At 34.4% G+C, this 19,889-nt stretch overlaps 2 protein-coding genes across 4 annotated transcripts; one reads left to right on the forward strand and one right to left on the reverse strand.

Moving 5' to 3' along the window:
• Window positions 1-196: 196 nt before the first annotated feature.
• Window positions 197-2,256, forward strand: LOC110629954 (serine/threonine-protein kinase STY13). 2 transcript variants are annotated; one of them, XM_021777184.2, is made up of 6 exons: window positions 197-730; window positions 877-998; window positions 1,092-1,288; window positions 1,382-1,556; window positions 1,674-1,808; window positions 1,918-2,256. In XM_021777184.2, the coding sequence occupies exons 1-6, from the start codon at window positions 493-495 to the stop codon at window positions 2,110-2,112; spliced, it is 1,062 nt and encodes a 353-aa protein (XP_021632876.1). In that variant the 5' UTR covers window positions 197-492; the 3' UTR covers window positions 2,113-2,256. The 2 variants fall into 2 exon arrangements, with proteins under 2 accessions (XP_021632876.1, XP_021632877.1); XM_021777185.2 differs by having other exon boundaries at window positions 561-730; window positions 864-998.
• Window positions 2,257-2,441: 185 nt separating this feature from the next.
• Window positions 2,442-17,893, reverse strand: LOC110629953 (ubiquitin-like-specific protease 1D). Of its 2 annotated transcripts, none has more exons than XM_021777179.2 (14): window positions 17,289-17,893; window positions 11,942-11,984; window positions 11,626-11,711; window positions 11,271-11,530; window positions 10,612-10,660; window positions 9,855-9,970; window positions 9,715-9,747; window positions 9,499-9,594; window positions 7,203-7,305; window positions 6,624-6,721; window positions 4,602-4,724; window positions 4,105-4,219; window positions 3,170-3,277; window positions 2,442-3,073 (listed from the first exon to the last, which is right to left on the reverse strand). In XM_021777179.2, exons 1-14 carry the CDS (start codon window positions 17,610-17,612, stop codon window positions 2,927-2,929), a joined length of 1,701 nt encoding a protein of 566 aa, XP_021632871.1. In that variant the 5' UTR covers window positions 17,613-17,893; the 3' UTR covers window positions 2,442-2,926. The 2 variants fall into 2 exon arrangements, with proteins under 2 accessions (XP_021632871.1, XP_021632874.1); XM_021777182.2 differs by having other exon boundaries at window positions 9,855-9,934; window positions 17,289-17,892.
• Between the last annotated feature and the right edge of the window lie 1,996 nt (window positions 17,894-19,889).

Raw genomic sequence — 19,889 nt, forward strand, 5'->3', positions numbered from 1 at the left:
ATTTATTAGCAAAAGAAAAATGGAGTTTGATTATGTGAAATGAGAAAGGAAAACTTCAGATCTCAGCATTAATAATTAAAGAAAAGGAAATTTTATTATTTAATTTTTACAATATAAAAAAATATAAAACATCCTGAAGTTTCAAAAGTTTTTTTTTTTTTTTTAAGAAAAATAAAACTAAAAAAAGAAAGAGAGATATAAAGAAAAGTTTGGCAATTAAGTAAACTTCTGTGTGTATAGAAAGTTTTCTTGATTGAAAGTGCTTTGACACACATCGACTTTCTCTTCTTTTTCCTTTCCTTTCCTTTTCCAAGAGAAACACCGACTTTTATCCTTAAACCCCTAAACTTGGCAACTAAGTAACCTCCACTTAGAGGAAAACTATATATATACCACCGCTTAATTGCTATCAATTTTCAAAACAAACTCGCTTCCGCCAAATATAACTGATTTGCTACACTGATTCTGTAAAAAGCTTGCGATCTGAGAAAGATGCAGAGGAGTAGAAGCTTAGGAAGGGCAAACTTGATTGCTTTTAAGAGCTTGGATGTCAACTTTGGACGACTCAACAGTGTGTACGAGGAGAAAGGCGACGAGGCAACAAAGCTCAAAGGCTGCGTCAAAGAAGAATGGGAGATTGATCCCCATAAACTAACTGTTAAAAAATTAATAGCTCGAGGGACTTTTGCTTCTGTTCACCGAGGAGATTATGACGGCCGAGACGTTGCAGGTTAGTTAGCTTAGCTTTTCTTTGCACTCTATTGATTATATCCCAAGAATCAGTATGATCTTTCAACTTTCACTCTCGTTTTGGCTTTTTCTAATTAATTGGTTCAGTGATAAGCTTGATCAATTCACAATAGGGTTTTGTTTCAGTTAAAGTGCTTGACTGGGGTGATGAAGATCAAAAGACAAACGCTCAAATTTCTTCACTTAGGGCAGCATTTCGGCAAGAGGTTTCTATTTGGCAGAAACTGTCTCATCCCAATGTTTCACAGGTGATCAAATATTTTTCATTTTTTTATGAAATTAATTAATTTGCATAGAGTTTCTAACAAATTTGAACCTTTTTTGTTGCCTGTGTTGCACAGTTGATAGGTGCTATGATGGGTACATCAGAAATAAAATTCCAAACCCACAATGGCCGAATTGGCATGGCTGTCAATTTGTGTTGCCTTGTCACTGATTATCAACCTGGAGGTTCTCTGAAATCCTACCTCATCAAGAACCGAGAAACAAAGCTGCCTTTCAAGCATTTCATGCAACTAGCTCTAGATCTTGCAAGAGGGTAACTAGATTTCTTTTCAATATTATATACCCCTTTTTTCTTTCACAAAATCTTCCACCGTTATGCTCAATGATGCTCTTTTCATCCTGGCAGGTTGAGCTACCTACATTCCAAGAACATTGCGCACAGAGATGTGAAGACAGAAAATATGCTTCTTGACGAGAATCAAACACTGAAGATTACTGATTTCGGAGTTGCTAGACTTGAAGCTTTGAATTCTAATGAAATGACGGGTTGTACTGGTTCACTTGGTTACATGGCTCCAGAGGTATGTATATTATTAAAAACAAAACATGCAGCAGTGTTGCCAATCATTCAAATCCTTTCTAGCCTGATGAATTCTGAGAAAGAGTTTGTAATGCTGATTTTGCTGATATGATTTAAGGTCTTCGAAAACAAGCCATACAACAGGAAATGTGACGTTTACAGCTTCGGAATTTGCTTATGGGAGATGTATTGCTGCAACGTGTTGTATCCAAATATAAGCTTCGCTGAAATAACTTCTGCGGTGGTTTACCAGGTTCGTAGGTTTTTTATTTTGCATCTTCCGCTGGTCTTTGCATGAAAGCAATGCTTTTACACTTTGAGAATCGTCGGAGTTGACAATTTGTAAATTCTTTTTAATGCAGAATCTGAGGCCAGAAATACCCAAGTGTTGTCCAAGGTCTGTAGCAAAAGTGATGAGAAGATGTTGGGATGCAGAGCCTAACAAGAGACCAGAGATGGAGGAGGTAGTGTCAATGTTGGAGGCCATAGACGCATCCAAGGGGAGAGGCATGACCCCTCTTAACCAGCCTCCAGGTTGCTTCTGCTACAGGTTCTGAAGGCTACAAGTCTGCTTCAGAAACCCATGGATATGAACTTGTGCTAACCCAGCTAATATGTAAATTCTTAGGCGTAAATAGAGAAACCAAGACTGATATATGCAACCATTCTTTTATTTTAATGCACTAATAATATTTTGGTTCTGTCTCATATGTGAAACATTATTGACAAAACACATTTTTCTTATGTCATCTCTTGTTTTTATATACAAAATAAAAATAAAATAAAATTTTATTGAAAAATAAAACTGAATTTCCATAGACCTTCTGCTCCTTATATGAACTATGGTATGCTTCTAGATTTACCCATTTGAAGACTAGCATCACAATTTAGCAAGAATAAGATAAGCTCGCTGTATTCTGCTAAAAATTATGTAAGCCTTGCACATCAAATCACAAGTAAGCGAGCGCTTCCACGGAGTTCAGTTTATCAACTGTCCTTTGATGCTTGTACATTTTCATCCCTAAAAAAATAAAAAATTAAAAAAAATGCAACCTAATTGGTGGATAATGTCTTAATGACCACCATCATTAGTGATCAGCTCTGCTCCAATTGCCTACTGTACATTTGGGTTTCGGACAAGCAAATAAAATGGACTTCTGACTTGCCAAAACTGGTCAGTTGGGAAATGATCTACATCTTTTGATGTTCGGGCAAATGTGTACCTGCTTTTTCTCTGTGACGTCAATGGCATCTGAACCAATTCCCGAGGCTATACAATTGTCATTTCACTATTCTTTCAGAGTAATTTTATAATACATGAATGTACACTCAGCGCATCAGAGAAGTAGTGAAGTTGCAATTGGGTCACATTCAAGATGAAGCATCACCTGGAAGTGAAGGAGAAAATTCCAAACATTGGCGATCCTCATTTGCCTTGTGAAATTCATTTGATAGTAATTTCTGGATTTTTGCTCTCAAACCAGAGGCTTGTTCAGGTCTGAACCACCGCTTGCCAAACTATAACAAAGATATGTTAACAAAGTGATGTTAGAAATTGCATGCAATTATATTTCATAGAAGAAACTATTCAAGCCAAGGAGTGGCAGGAAATACCATTGCTAAATCTTTCTTTTTCAGTCTCGCAGGAGCTTCTTCAATGAACCGCTCCATGAAGAACAGTACAAAGAGACCACAATCATACTCATTTTTCTGTTGCGGTACCTGATAGGAAATCACACTCTAATTTTGAGGAGAAATTCTGAAGAATTAAACCAATATGGCCATTGGCCAACTGACTAGTTTTCAGAATACTGAATATTACCAAAATATATAAATAAATAAATAACGAGTAGCATTATCCTTGTGATTATCTTCATCAGGACTGGATCATCCCACACATCTCATTCATATTCCCTTCACATCTTCAGCATACAATTACAAATCTTCTATCAAAACAGTGCAATATAATTCATGTACAGCTTTTCCCCGACTCTGTTCACCCCAATGCTAGCCATAGTGTTAGGATATCAAGACTGAGAACCAAGTCCCAAGAACCTCAAGTTCACCCTACAGCTTATTTATTCACTTCCAGCACTTGCTGACATCCAACATCAGCGGAGGCAATTCCTAAGTAAAATCTCTTTTTAAACATTTCATGCAGATTTTAAAACTGCATCTACAGATTGATAAAGCTTATGATAATGTTAATTACTTCATATTAATAAAAAGAAAAGCTGTTTCTATGCCACTCCAACCAGCATGTAAGATGACTATCATTCTTCTGACATAAACTCCACTCAAACTTATGAAACTTCACTGAATTTTACCACAAACAAAATACTCTGAGCCTCATGCTACCATAATGTTTTTACTAAAGGAAAATTCACACATTTGTAGTTCTTAAAGCAGTTCCAGTTGAAAAGGAGGAACATATTCTCTATCCAGCCATAGAGGTTAAAGTTGACCGATTTATTCCCATGAAGCTTGAAGCCAAAAAAAAAAAACAATAAAAAAATACAAAATTCAGAGCATTTTATGTAGAAATTTACCTCAATTTTTTTCTCATCAATTCTACGAGGGAGATGTTTCCATATTTTGTCTGCGATGGGAAGATCTGCGGGAGCAACTTCTTGATTCATGTAGCTCCATTCTTCCCTCAAATAGCTGCAGCAGACAAATGACATATTTAGGCACAAAATTCAGAACAAGAAGCGGCATTACAACCAACAGCTAACTATACAACGTGCAACAAATTTTGCATCTTATCATGAGAGTTCTCAATGCTTCTCACTAATTCCTTGAAGATCTGAAAGACGAGTAATTCAAATTCTAACTTCATGTGTGTAAATAAAACAGAAAATTTGAAAGATCCTTGGTTCATGCTAACAAACATGCTATAAGATTCTTCACATAGCCATAAAAGTAAAACTAACACCATTGCTGCTACAACTGAATAAAAAGGCATTTGCAGAATAAGGTACAATCTTGTATATCTCCTTCACAGAAAGTTAATATTGAAATGTGTCCAAAAAGGCCTTCGCCTCACCTTCTAATGTCTCCAAAAACTGATTTGCTAGAGTGAAGTCCCAAAGAATCCAAATGAAGTATAATAGGTCCTAATTCATCTGCCTTGTCTGGGACACATATAATCACCAAGCTCCAATGAAGACTGAATCATCAGAACACCATAGATAAGTCAATTAATGAGAAGCAATTTAAGCAATAGAAGGGTGAGTAGAAAATGTTCTCTATCAATATCAGATTAGGAACGAACTCAAAACTTTAAGTGAAATGCAACTAGTAATCTATAAACTATGATACAGAGCAATTAAACAATACAAGTTGGAAACTGATTATCATTACTAATAAATACCTCTGTGTGCATCACCAATTATATAAATATATATATATATATATACACACACACACATGTACATACACACACTAAAAAGAATGATATGCATGCGTGATTGCATGTGTGGAACACAACCATTATGGCTTTGAACTAAGCCCACTTCATGTTAATTACTTAAGAAATCCCTAGTTCTTTGCCTATTGTAGAATTTAAACTGACTTGTGTTAATTAAGAACAACCTAAAATCCTTGGACAAGAAAGCAAGTAGCCTATTGAACATTTAGTCATTAGCAAGCTTCTCAATTCTTCTCAGACTCCAGAATTAAGGAAGAAGAAAGAAAGAAAGGGGAGCAGTGGGGAGAGCAAATAGATGAGAAAGGAAATTGGGAAGAAAAGGAAAGAAGCAAGAGAGTTACAGAGAAACATCTTTTATATTATTGGATTGATGATGTGTCCAATACAATGCTATGCTATTTATACATGTTAAAGTTAGAATAATAGAAGAGGGAGAAGAAAATAACAAAACAAGATTTATGAGGTTCGACTATGAGAACTTATATCCACATACACAAAGGAAAGAGCTACATCTTTATTGAATTGGATTCTATAACTAATAATACAAATGCTTCCCTCATTATAATGAAAGATTATATGTCATCATAAATTAAAGGATTCTCCAAATATAATAGAAATATATCAAATCTCACAATTTTAAGAATATATAGGCATTTATTATTCTATCCATTTAGGAATATAAATTCTACATTAAATAGGAATAACTTCCCATAATACTCCCTTTAATTGTAGCATGAAATCTTTATCAATTCTAACACTCCTGCTTAATGAGATTCTATTTAAAAGCCAAAAATTTCCTCACTACAGCTTATAACCAACAACTCATGAGCATATTAAAAATACTTGGACATAAGGCACTCCCACAAAGTACCAAAATATAAAACAATTCTTTAGAATTGCACTAAGGAAACATCAATACAAAACAACTTAGGGATTGCACAAACCACACCCATCGAAAACGGAAACTTAGGTGTGAACAGTCTCATAAATAGTATCAATGAACACTGTTAGTGAATTAGGCCCGTGAACAGTACCCAAGCCCTAAAAAATTGAAAGCTCTTATACCATATTATAGTTAGAATAATAAAAGAGGGAGAAGAAAATAACACATGAACACTTGCATGGTTTGGCTATAAGAACCTACATTCATGGATACAAAACCTTCAAGGGCTATATCTTTATTGAATTGGATTCTATAACTAATAATACAAATGCTTCCCTACCTACGATGGAAAATCCAAGACATATATGATATGGTACCATAAATTAAGAATTCTTCAACTATAATATGAATAACCCAATCTCTCTATTTAGGAATATATAGACATTTATTATTCTATCTATTTGGAAATATAAATCCTACATTAAATAGGAATAACTTTCCATAATTCTCCCCTTAATTGTATCATGAAATCTCATTAATTCTAACGATACAATTTATTTTGCTATTTTTTCTCTATATCTCCTTAGTCATGACATGCTCCCATATATATATATATATATATAAAGATGAATCAGCTGAAATAAGAAACATGAGTAATTCTATAGCAAGATCACAGTCTACATATTTTCTGTAAAAGTCAGCAACAAACCTAAACATAGGTCTGCATAGCTATTTAAGTAGCGGAAAAAACTTACTCTTCATGTATGGGAATAAAGACATATGCTTTCTGAAATATATTGACACCCTTCCACCACCTTCTGAACTTGAGAAAAAAGGATTCTTTATCACTCCCCTACATATAAAGAGAAGATGAGTTGCTGATGTGCATCAAAGTGGATGTTAAAATTCATACTGAATAAGCATTCAAATATTTTTTTTTAAAAAAAATCCAAGCATAACTATATAAAATATTTTCAAATTGTGCCTAAACAAGCCTATGTATTATATTTCCTGTTGCTCAAGAGTTGAGACAAAATGATAGATCGAATCTTACACCAACAGAAGCCAGGTTACCCAACCCATTATCAATGGCTCCAAGCATTCAGAAACCAAAATGACTTGTGGTGTGGCAGCCAAGCAATGACATTAGTAATATTTTAACTCAGGATCTTAGTTCCAGAGGATAGCGTTTCACTTGCTCCCCCAATATAAAACAGCTAACACATCAGACCCTATGAAGTCATGAGTTAAAGAATATAGGCCTTGATTTACAAAAACAAAGACAATTTCCCTTTATAATTAGTAATATATATTTAAAAAAAGGGAAAATTTACCTTATAAGATACAGCCTGTTTGAGCTTCTTGTAGAAAAATGTATTGAAAAAGTGATAATCACATGTAGCCTTGTTTGATGGGGATATTTGCAGCCGCAAATACCTGGACATGGACATACACACCAAGAGGTCACCGAATGCAGCCAAGTTCAAACTCACAACCTCTTAAATATCCACAGGAAACAGAGAAGCAACATCTCAGAAGTAGGAGCCTTGAAACATTCGTACAGAAGACTCACAATCAACACATGGGAAAAAAAACTTCTCAAATATAATAAAGAGAAGCAAATGTCATTATTCCCCTTAATCTTAGCTTAAATTGAGAAGAAAATTGGAGCTTGCTAAAAAAATCAAGAGATAAACTCAAGCACCTACAACATTCAGCTTACAGGCTCAGCCAGCTTGACAGCAAAATTAGTCGTAGGAAATTGCTTATGAACACTGTTATTAGAATCTTAGGATTCTTGAATTGATTCATACATTTTGATTCTATTCAAGTCCCCATCCAATCAATTTGAATCTATGGGGTGAATCTATTTTTGTATGAATCCTGCAATTTGTATTTGATTCAGTTCCCCAATCTATCGATTCGAATCTATAGAGTGAACAAAAAATGTGTGTGAATCATGACCAAATCGGAAGAATCAACAGGAAATCAAGTGAATCAATGTAACTGGCCAATTCGGTCCGTTCTTTTTCTAGAAGATTATTAGACCCGTCACCCTATAGCTTAAAAATTTAAGATTTCACTTCATTTTTACTATAAAAAGTATATATAAAACCTTTTTTAGTTATCTTTCTTCCACCAATCATTCTTTTTCCTCTCCCTTGTTTCTCTTTTTCTTTTCTTTTTTTTAAATTATTTCTCTAATTATACTTATCAAATTTTGATATTTTTTATATTACTATATTCTGACCTTTTAATTTAACCAATTATTCTTATTTATTATTTAACTATTTAATCAAATTTAAATGGAAGCTTCAACACATATACAATAATAACCATTGTCTACAACTCAAGACTTTTTATAATATAAAACTATATAACACAATATATTGTTTTATTATGAAACATACTTCTAATTAGCTAAATGATAATTCTATATTTATCAAGATATGTTATTGTGACATTCTTTACTATTTTGTAGAACACAAATCATTTTTAATTAATTTTGAAAAATTTTTATGAATCATTCGCGATCATCAATTGACAAAATGAATATGTCAATTCTTGATTTAAATCTGGATTTGACAACTATGTTTATGAATGTTTCTCCTGCTCATGGATTCCATCTTGTTCCTAAACTAAAACATCTATTAATAAGAGACTTGTGAATACAAGTGAAGGAGAATTGGACAAAGGACTCCTTCCTATAAAGAGGCCACCCCTTCCCTCAACATGATCAGAAAATGAGCCTCACATATCAGCCTGCTGCTGTTCATGGATTCCCAAATGAGCTTTTTTTCTTGTTTACTTAGAACCTGTCCATGAAATTTATATTTCACTCCATTTATCAATTCAGAATTTGAAGTAAGTATTTTGGTCCCTTGAGGGCGAGGCTCCTTTATATTATCCAGGTCTAGATCACTTTGAAGCTCTTATACTATTCTATAAGACAAGCTCAAAGCCTTAAAAAGAAATTTTCAAAAAATTATATTTGTCAAATGCATAATTGCACCCCAAATAGCCAGCATCTTTTAAGCTGCTGACCTCTATACAGGCCCTTGCCTTTCAACCATAATTACAAATAGCAATCATGAATCTGATACAAAACCAACAATTACTTAGAAGTTAAAAAGAGTCTGAGGCCAAAAGACTGATTCACAAATTTGCTTGGTCCCGGTATGTGTAAAGACAACAAGGTAATGTTTTGTAAGACCAATACAAATATACAATCACAATTATATTACAAGTCCCATTTTTTTATCAGTTAGAAAAAAAATGAAATTGACACTAATCAATATTTTAACTAATGTGATGTCCATACAACTAAAAACTTATGTAATCATCATAAAAAAAAAATGTACTTTACATTAGTCATTATTTTAGCTGATGTAATGTCCTTACAGCTAAAAACTTATGTAATCATGATTACTTTGTTTAGTGCTGCCACTACTGTATAAAAAATTACATTACATACATTTTATTTTTGCAACTACATCAAGGAGAGAATGACCAATACATTTCACTAATTACATACCAATCCCTTATAACCTACCAAACATATCCTGAGCTCTAAACCCATGAACATCACTACTCAAACAGTAGACATAAAATGTACCCAAATACGCTAACCTGATGTAGAAGTTCATGATCGGTGATGTCAAAAAACCTTCAGGGGCCAGGCAGTTTATATCTGAGTAACAAATTTCTACAGATTCTGGATCATCCCTGGGTTAACAGACAAGCAAGAAGTCAATAACAGGTTCTGGATACTTAATGATGAAAATCAAATCTTCTAAATTACTTCCCAAAGAAGTCATTAACATTGTCAAGAAATATTTGGAGTACCTTGATGGATAGTAGATCGTAGCATCCTTCATGCTGAAAGCAAACAAAGAACTGCAATCGTCAGTAAAAAAAACCAAAATAAAAAAAAATTCAAAGCTGAAACACAGAAGAAAGAGAAAAGTATTTGGAATTCTATTCACCATTCAGCAAGCTTGTTTTCGGACTCTATTGTCTCTGCAAGCTGAGTTTCATCCTCATCTACAAGAACAACTGTCTGCCCCTGCTTGAATAACGCCATCATGGATCTAATCAACAACTAGATATAAAAACACAACATAGGGTGGGAATAAAATTCCGATAGCATGATTACAGTGATAAACAAAAGTTTGGCTACATTAGCTCAAGTCATGACAAGTGGAAAGATGAATTGAAGGATTACAAGAGAAAGATGAATAAGCAACTAGTCATGGAAATTGTAATCAATCAAGTCTTGCTTCCTTGTTAGCTTGTGCGTAAAGAGATCAATTGTCTGATATTTAAGTCTATCAATGTAGAGATATTAGAGGGCAATGATCAAAGATCTTTAGAAAATACTAAAAATGGTTCATCCAATCACTTTATCCACCAAGGGGAATTGATCCATTAGTTGCTAGTAACAAAACTCAAACCTTCAAAACGAAAAAAAATAAAGGGAAAAAAAGGCAAAACCTAATTATCAGCACAAACAAGATTTTCATACAGGCAAAACTTACATTTGCTATGCACAGCACACATAATTCTGAAGCTAATATAGAAGGTACACTTAAGATGAACATGTATATCTTATACTCCTTGCTAAAATAGCCTTTCAAGATCAAAACCTCCCCTCTAAAATAAAACCATATAGCTAGTCTCAAAGTAGATGAAGTGAGAGCAACAGAATACAAACTGGAAGAGGGAAAAGATTAAAAGGCATACCTTCCTAGTCCTTGAGCCATTTGAAGATACGATTTGACAAGTATCCTTCCTATCATAGAAAAAAAACAATAATAACCATTACTTAAAAGGAAAAACTAGTTAATTAAAATAAAAGCATATATTTGTGACGTTCAAAAAAATTAAAATAACTTCCATCAGGATCATATCTCTATTCAAAAGGATGTGGAAGAATAAAAAATAAATAATAAATAAAAACTGAGCCAAAATGCTACAGATGGACATGCAATTTAACAGGGCTCTCATGTAAACACTGCATACTGACCCTGGGACTAAAGTTTCCTGCAAGGGAAAATAACCAAGTAAAAGATAATGAGGCACCCTTCTAAACAGAAGATAGAAGTAAAGGGAGTGAAAAGTAGCAACTTTAATGCACCTGTAAGTCAACCCCAAGAGAAGGCTTTTACGAACCCAATAAGTCAATCTCCTAAACAATCATTTGGAATGCATTCTAAACAGTAAATAATTTAGCCAGATTATAATTACGAATTGACATCATCATCCTTTAGAGTCAAAATTTAAAATTAAGCTTATAAACAATTAAACATCTTCTTCAGGTGTATCAATAAATAGACTAACTTGAGAATTTTCCACTGCGGCAAAAAAGATAAAGAAAATCTGCAAAGAGGATGCTTGCTCACTTCTTGGAAAAGCTTTCCTCATTGTTGCAGAAGAGAGAAGTGGAAGAAGCTCCGCCCATTCGATCACTGTTGTATGTAACATGTTTATCTTCATTATGTGAAAGGTTGATATTGCATTGAAAAGGCAATTTTTTTGATGATGAATGACCTTTTTTTCTCCATCTTTTTGATGAGGCTCCATTAGTTCTCATTTTCAGGTTGTCGCATCGACTCAAAGTTGTCGATTCTTCATCAAATGATTTTACTACCCTGCGATCTGTCTGTTATACAAATTAAAATAAGGAAACAGTGGATTATATTTTGCTGTGAAGTTTACTTGGAACGAGTTCTCTAAAAAATTAAGACAGCACCATACATTTTCTTCCATCTTTCTACAAATAATAGAGGCAACTTCAGATTGTGAATGGACTTCAGATGATACATTCTTTCGTTTAAAGCCGTCTGAATAACAAACAAAATGCATTTAGGTTCCACATATATGCCCCCAAAAAACAATGAGAAAAAGCAATAAGAATTGTAGCACAGGTATGCATTCTTCTTGATCAATTACTCATGCTTCAAGGAATGCATATCCAAGGTGAAGCATAACAATTAAAGCCAGCAATTTTAGCTCTGGATCAGCTTCTTCAGGGAGGGTCATGGAAAGAGAAATTTGAATGCACCAGTTATACCTGAACTTGTTAACTGAGCAGGCTTCTCACGCACATCAACATCCTGTCCAAAGAAAAGTAAGAGGCATCATGCCATGAGTTCGTGTACAATATTAAAGCACCTGAATACATCTGATATTTGCCAAGGACTGCATGAATAATTGAATATACATGATATAGAAAAAAATCAAGAATATGAAATACCCAACTAAAACCCTTGTTGAACTACAAATATCCTCACTATGGTTCTTCATAGCTCAATATATGTCAACAACATTCCATTTTCCAAGTCAGGAAAAAAATTTCTCAAACTAAAATGTACAAATAGAATACTTCAAATGTTAAAAACCAATAGAATGGCATGGCTTTCTGATGCTTTCTTCTCCTCTTTTTTTTTCCATATAATTTTGAAGAAAAATATCATGCTAATTGACATGAGGAGGTTGTGCACGAATACTCAAGCTCACTCAGACCACCTAACATAAATTCTACACTCAAAATTTTACCTGCAGTTTTTAATATATGCAGACATGAAATTCAAGCAATTGTCTTTCAAATTTAAAGGTGCAGCAAGATATGCTAGATTATGTCCATCGTTAGGAAATTGCAAGTGTTAGGTTAGATGTTGCGCCAGACACATGAGTGTGTTTCATTCACAAAAGCTAAGGACGACTCCCTTAGGCATTTTCTGCTTTTCAAACCTCAGCAAACAAAATCAAGGTCGAAGGTCCAAGTGGGACAATTATAGAGATGGTGAATAGTGATTCTCATGATCCTCCCACATGTGGAAGGAAAAGCAAGTAAACTCCCAATAGGACAGTGAAGCAGGGACTGTGGGTCTTCCACACTTCGATTGAAGAGCAAGGAGACTCCACATAGACTAGTTAAGTAATAACTCCTAATAAAAGAAAGAAGCCCAACAAAGTAACAGGGTAAGATCAAAAGTTGAAGGTTCAATATGGACAAAAATGGAGACAGTGGTGGATGATTCCAGTGGTCCTCCCACATGTGGATGACAGAGCAGGGAACTCCCGGTAGACCTATAGTAGCAGTAAGCATAGACATGTTAACCAGTCCATTAGCCATTTTATTGAACCTAAATATTGATATTGGTTAAATACTTAATGACTTACCGTTTCTTTTGGTTTTGACCAGTTTGGTTCAACAGTTAAACCAGTTTTCAAACTAGAGACTTACAATTTATTTATATTATCAATTAAAAACTAAATTTTCTTAAAATGATTAATAAAATGATTATTACCTAGCAAAAATAATTATAATGCCCATTATTATTATTATAGAGTCAAATATGAGTATATGTTTTTATTGTCATCATGTTTAATTTGTTCAAAATTAATTATATAACATTAAAGAATTAAAGTTCAAATTTATAAAAAAATAGGATCGGAGCCATCAGATGTTGAAAAATGTTATATAAATACATATTTATTAATTATATATAGTATTTAAATCTAACAAAGATATTTTACATACTTCGGTCAAACCTATTAACCACCGGTTCTTTAAAATGAAGACTATACATATCGAACATGGTTTTAAATCGAGATTGTAGTTGCGAGTAAGGGAAACAGGCCTGTAACGGCTGTAATGTAATGGTAACAGCCTAGTGCTAAGTAAATTTTTCAAAAAATTTGCAAAGTTTATAAATGAAATTATATTTATTAGATTTAATTCAAAATAATATATACAAATGCATAATAAACATAAATACATGAAATATAGATTATTTAACTTAAATTAAATATCATATAGTTTAAAATAAGAAAAACCAACATAATCTTTATAGATCGAGTAAACTAATATCTCAAAGTACAATTTTAATTCAAAACTAACACTTTAATCCACAAATTTTATTTTTTAAAAAGCGAAAAAAACAACTAAAGACTAAAATACATAAAACTTAACTAACTTTTTAGATGAAATAAGGTTGAAAATACAGTAGTTTATGATTGATCTAAACTTATATGAGAAATATACAGGGAAAATTGAAATTTGAAAAAGAAAATGAAGAGAAAACTTAAAAAATATAGCCTTTGAATCTGTTGAAAAGTGTAGAAACTAATAAAAATGAGAATAGGGGGGCAGAAGAGGAAAGATATGAAAGAATTTCAATCACTGGTAACGGCCGTTACCGTTACTTCATGGTACCATTATGTAACAGCTACAAATCAGGGGGATCGTTGTATAATGGAATAACGGGTAACGGCCCCCCAAAAATCCATTACATAACGACCGTTACGCCATTATTTAAGACCATGATACCAAACCATCTAAGTTAATCAGTTTGGTTAATCTCTCTTTTGGTTTTAGTGTTTATGGTTTTTGATCGAAGGATCGGTTTTTCAGTTTGTTTCAGGAGTCCTAGTTAAAAAGACCGGTAGAGCAGTAAGGTGCTCCTAAAAAAAAGCATATTAGGGAAGTGGTGACTCTCAGTACACATGATGACTCTACAGCGACTCTGATAGTCTTTTTGGATGAAGTGATCTGGAAGATAAAACAATGGAAGAGGAATAGAGGGTAAGGAGGGGTAAGGTAAGAAGGATTAAAAATAAAATAAAAAGAAATTATGGACATGTTCAGTAAGGTTGCAGTTTTATAGTTTTTTGTTTCCTTAAAATAAAAATTGAGCTTTTAAATTGATTTCAGATTTTCAAAATTGATTTTATGGTTTTTACACGTTCTCACTTTTGCTTTAACCGCTTAATGTTTTCTTCTTTCTTTTAATACTTCATAGGTTGAAGATGACAGTTGGATATATAAGGTGAAATCAACGATTAGTTTCTTTACCTTCCATAATAGTTGATTGATTCATCAAACAAGGAAGATATTTTCTCCCTTAAAATTGATGTTAATAAATTACCAGAAGCCTAGATAGGTCAGTATTAAAAGAAAACAGTAAATGCCAAAACAGAACTAAGATATGTGGTTTTGTTATTATCATTGTTCATTTTAAAAGTGTTCTATGGAAAAGAGTGAAAAACGAAAACACTAAACATTTCACGAATGCCTAGTAGAAAAAAAAAATAAAAGAAAATAACAAATGGTAGCGATACCAAACATTCCCCATATGTTTGGAGAGGGTGAATTAATGGAAGGGTAAAGAGAGATGTGCATGTTTATTATGCCAGGAAGATGTAAATGAATGGTATAGAAAGAGGAAAAGATAAATAATAAGATAACTTATCCTCGTCTCCTCATTATACTCCAAATTGAGGTACAAGAAAAATTGAGAAATGAGGGATGGGGGAATCCTTACCCTCCACCAACTCACCCCTTTCCAAAGAAGAGTAAATAACTTGCTTGCCCTTCCTCACTCTGATCCAAATATATCCTTAGATTCACATGCTCTAAGTAGAAATGAGATTATTGCAACCTTTTAATGGCTTGTTGGAGCAAGTGGACTCTTGACAATTGCATAAATACTTGACATTTGCATAAATACTTGTCATAAGGAGAAAGGCTTACATTCGAGGGAGAGTAGAATAGTCCTAGTAAAGCCAACATAGGGAGATTGTTAGGAAAATGTAAGTGTAAGTTGTGTGGAGAAAAAATTTCCACATTAAAAAGATACTGGATGCATGAAGGATATACAAGCAGGAAACACCCATAAATCCTTTGTAAGATTTTAGATTGGACATTCTATCAAATCTATTTCTATGGTTCTTTTATAAGACCCATCAAAGTGATTGGAATCCTAGACCCTGTTTGGATGATGTTTCCCCATGATTTTGTTAATGTATGGGTTTCCATAGTATTGTATCCATTGTATAGTTTTATAATATATTGCATTGTACAATGTTTGAAAAGATTGTATAGTTTATCATGGTTCTATAACTATTCCTTATTTGGTTTGATTGTATAGTATTGTTCTAAATAATCATTAATTTACCTAAATACCCTCATTCATTTTTCTATGCAATTTGATCAATAGTTCCTTATTTTTAATAATTTAATACACATTTCATATTTATTTCAATTCATGAAAAGTTGTTTGATTTTTTTTAAATAATATTTAACATATTAAATATTATTAAATATTTGATCAAGAGAGGATGAAGGTTGGTGATATATTAATGAAGGTTATTATTAGGTTGGAAAGGTTAGTTTAGTTAAAGCAAATCATTATTGTAAGTGTAAATTGGTCATATATAAAATATATAAGAGCAAAAGAGGAACAAATTTTATATAACAATGCAACCACCAATTTGGTGGTTAAAGAATATGTGTGTTTCTATGGTTATACAACCATGAAATTTAATCACCAAGAATCATACAATGTACAATACAATCTTCAAAACATGGTTATCTCTGGAACAATACATTACATAACCATGGAAAAGCATCATCCAAACAACCCCTTAGTCTCAACATCCAACAAAACTATTTTGAAAACCTCTCCCCACATCCAGTATCAAGGTGATTTGGAATCCCTAGTCTCAACTTTATGCAAACTATCACAATATTTCATATGGCTAACTAAACATTCAAAGACACAAAGGAGTAAACTTGATGCGCATTACAATACCTCATATGGCTAACTAATTAATTAATATAGTTAACTGCTCAAGGCAACATCAAAAGCCCACTTCACAATAGTTGCATGATATTTGTGAAAAAATGGACCCTTATTTCCAAAGAACAAAGAAGTAATTCTTCGAACGAAACATGAAACATTGTGAAACAAAAGAACTTCAAAGCAAATTCTTGGTTGCAAGGAAGATATAAGAAGATTCATAACAAACTAAAAGTTCAAAATTAGGCTAGTTTGATATCATTGTTGAGCAGGTGTTCAGTATTATTATTTTTCAGAAACGCCTAAAAGAGTTCATCTTCAATAGTTCCATGTCAAACTGGACTTTAGAGTCTGTTTGACATTACTGCTAAAATCACTGTTGAGAAAAGCAAATTATTGAATATGTAGAAAGACTATTTCGGAATATGAAACATTAATTTAACATTAAAGTTAACGTATTTTAATCATAATAATGTCAAAATAAGAGAACAATTTTTTTCAACCATATCTAAACTGGTGCCTTTTTTCTGAGAAAGGCTTTCTTCAACCTGAACATGAAGTCAGATCAGTATGTTCCAATCGGCCGTTTTAACATTTTTCTGAGAAGATTGGTCATTTTTAACACTAGAAAAAACTCAATCAACTAGTAAGATAAACGCCCAAAACCTAATGCCTTCAAAAAAATTAAAATATTCCTTCAAAAAATAAAAAGAAAACCAAGACTAATTTACTTTTGCTGCTTCTGCCATTTTCCAGGCAAACAGAATAGATTGTAAATTAAGCTGAATACTTCAGAATCAGGATACAGATAACCAAAAATAGAACGAAACGAACCATTTCATGCCGTGGAAGCTTTCTCCGTTGGTACTCATCCTCTAAGGCTTTAAGCTGCGTCCGAAGCTTCTCTCCTTTATCAGGCAAATTTGGGCCAAGGGTTGTGTTATGGACCTTGTGCCTCTTAATCCCGTCCTCGAGCTCGCGATCGGTCATGGAAGCATAATCCTCCCTAGACGAGTAATCGATGCTCATAGGGGAGGGTTTTGGCAGCTGTGTAGAACCTTTAACGATGAGTATCGGCGGTGGTTCGTCGGCGTTTGAGTCCAACATCACGTTCCAGTCCAGGTCCAGCGGTCTCTTCTTGGAATTCTCTTTTTCCATGCATTGATTGAATGAGCAGGGCAGTTTTTTTCTCGACTAATGTGTTAACGCGGTTCTTCTCTCGTGTTCTAGCCAAATTGAAAATTTTGGAAGATAGCAAAACAGAATTCAGAATGGGAGAGAAAGTCTCAGTGATACCCCTTTGTCTCCTAGCAAGTGAATAGCATTAGCTGCCAACGGACAAAGGTCTTAGGAGCTGTTTGGCTCACCAGTCGAATGAAACTAATAGCAGCCGATGAACGTCCAAACGGCCAAGGAGACGGTTTAAGCATTGCACAATACCACAGCTATTATTGAGAGCTCGATAAATAGATTTTTATTAATTGTTTGGTAAAAAATTATGAAAATTAATTAATAAAGATACATTTATATAATTTATTTTATTATTAAAATAAATCAACCATTATTAATTTATTACATCAAATCATTTATTTTAGTATTCAAATAAATATATATTTTTATTAAATTATATTTTTTATTATTAAAATAAATAAATAAGAAGAAGAAAGAAATAAGAATATTAGTGTATATGTATAATCCATCTCTAACCGTCCTCTCCGATCCTCTCTTTAGTTGCTTCTCTACAAAGAGGTCCTCTTTGTTTTTTTTTTTCCCTTCCTTTTGCTACTGGGAGAGACAAGGAGTGTAATACCCGGCTAGACTCCGGTATCGGAATTCCTACCGTCCGGTGGAATCTCGGATGTCGGAGACCTCTAGAAAGGTAAAACCATGTTTTCATGAGATGTTTTAATGTTTTTGAAGATTTTGAATGAAAATGAAATGAGTTTTTGAATAAAAACAACCTTGGAGGAAAGTTCAGGTTCGGCCGCCGAACCTCAAGTTCGGCCGCTGAACATGCATGCGTTGCGGGTGCGCTTTAGGCCCCCGAAAGCATAAGTGAGGGAAGCCCAGGTTCGGCCGCCGAACCTCAAGTTCGGCCGCCGAACATGGCATGCATGCGGAGGCACATTCGGCCCCCGAACGTGGCCTGGCCAGCCACTATAAAAGGGTCCCTTAGCCGAAAACGGGCGAACTTTTCCCCATTTTCGGCCAAGGTGAGCTTTTCGCCGCCCCTCACCGATCTTTGATGCTTTTCCTCTAGATCCTTCAAGTTTTTCACTTGTTTTAACTTTGTTTTGAAGATTTGAGCTTTTGAGCAAAGTTTTGGAGCTTTGAGGTTCAAGAACTCAAATCTCTCCCAACCCCAAGTTTGGTCGCCTCTACTCTCGATCTCCAAGAGGTAAGAGTCGATCTCTAGCTTATAGTATGTTTTAAGCAAGTTTTATGAAGTTCATGGGGGTAGAATGCGTGTTTAGGTTTTAGTTATGTTTATGGGTATAAATGTATGTTCATGAACAATGTGGCTTGCAAATGCTTGTGTATGTGTGTTGTAGTTGGGGTTTAAGTTAGTTTGAGACCCCTAGGAGCTTGTGTGCATGTTTTGGTTGAGCAAAATGCATGATGGTATGAGTTTGAGGCTTTTGTGCATGTTTGAACCAAGTTTCTGCCCTTTGGGAGAAACTAGGTTCGGCAGCCGAAGGGACTTTCGGCCGCCGAACCCTCTTGTGGAGGCAGCCTTCGGCTGCCGAAGCTTGCCCCCGAAAGGAGACTTTCATCTCTGTCTGGGAGTTTCGGCCGCCGAAAGTGCCGCCGAACATGCATGAGTTTCGCCTCTGTCTGGGAGTTTCGGCCGCCGAAGGTGCCGCCGAACCTGCCTGACTTTCGGCTCTGAAGGGACTTTCGGCCGCCGAACCTGCCGCCGAAAGTGCCCTGTCCAGCCTTTCTTTGCATGTTTTGCATGGATGTTTTGAGATGTTTTAGGGGGTTTTTGGGGGATGTTTTAGAGTTATGTTCTAGTATGTTGGTCCCTCATTTGAGTCCACCTGTGTAGGTTCGGACCCGAGGAACCGAGGACCTCAGTAGTGAGTCAGCTGCTTCAGTCAGTGTCAGAGCTAGCCAGAGGTGAGTGGAATGACTCTTATGGTTTTAAATAAATAAATAAATCAGTTTTGAGCATGTTCATGCATCACGGATGCCATGTGATATTCTAGGATGTTTGCATTAGAAATCACAAATATGTTGCATTGCATAATATGTTGATGATGTGGATGAATGTTGAATGATCCATTAGCCCTCATATGTTATGACACGATGATATGATATGGAAGTCCAGGTGTGGCCTGCACTACGCCCCTAGCACTATGTAAGAGAAAGACCGGATGTGGCCTGCACTACGCCCCCGGCATCATGGATTATGTATGTTATGTTATGTATGTA

Source organism: Manihot esculenta, chromosome 13, assembly GCF_001659605.2.
Source record: "Manihot esculenta cultivar AM560-2 chromosome 13, M.esculenta_v8, whole genome shotgun sequence".
In the NCBI taxonomy this organism is placed as follows: Eukaryota; Viridiplantae; Streptophyta; class Magnoliopsida; order Malpighiales; family Euphorbiaceae; genus Manihot; species Manihot esculenta.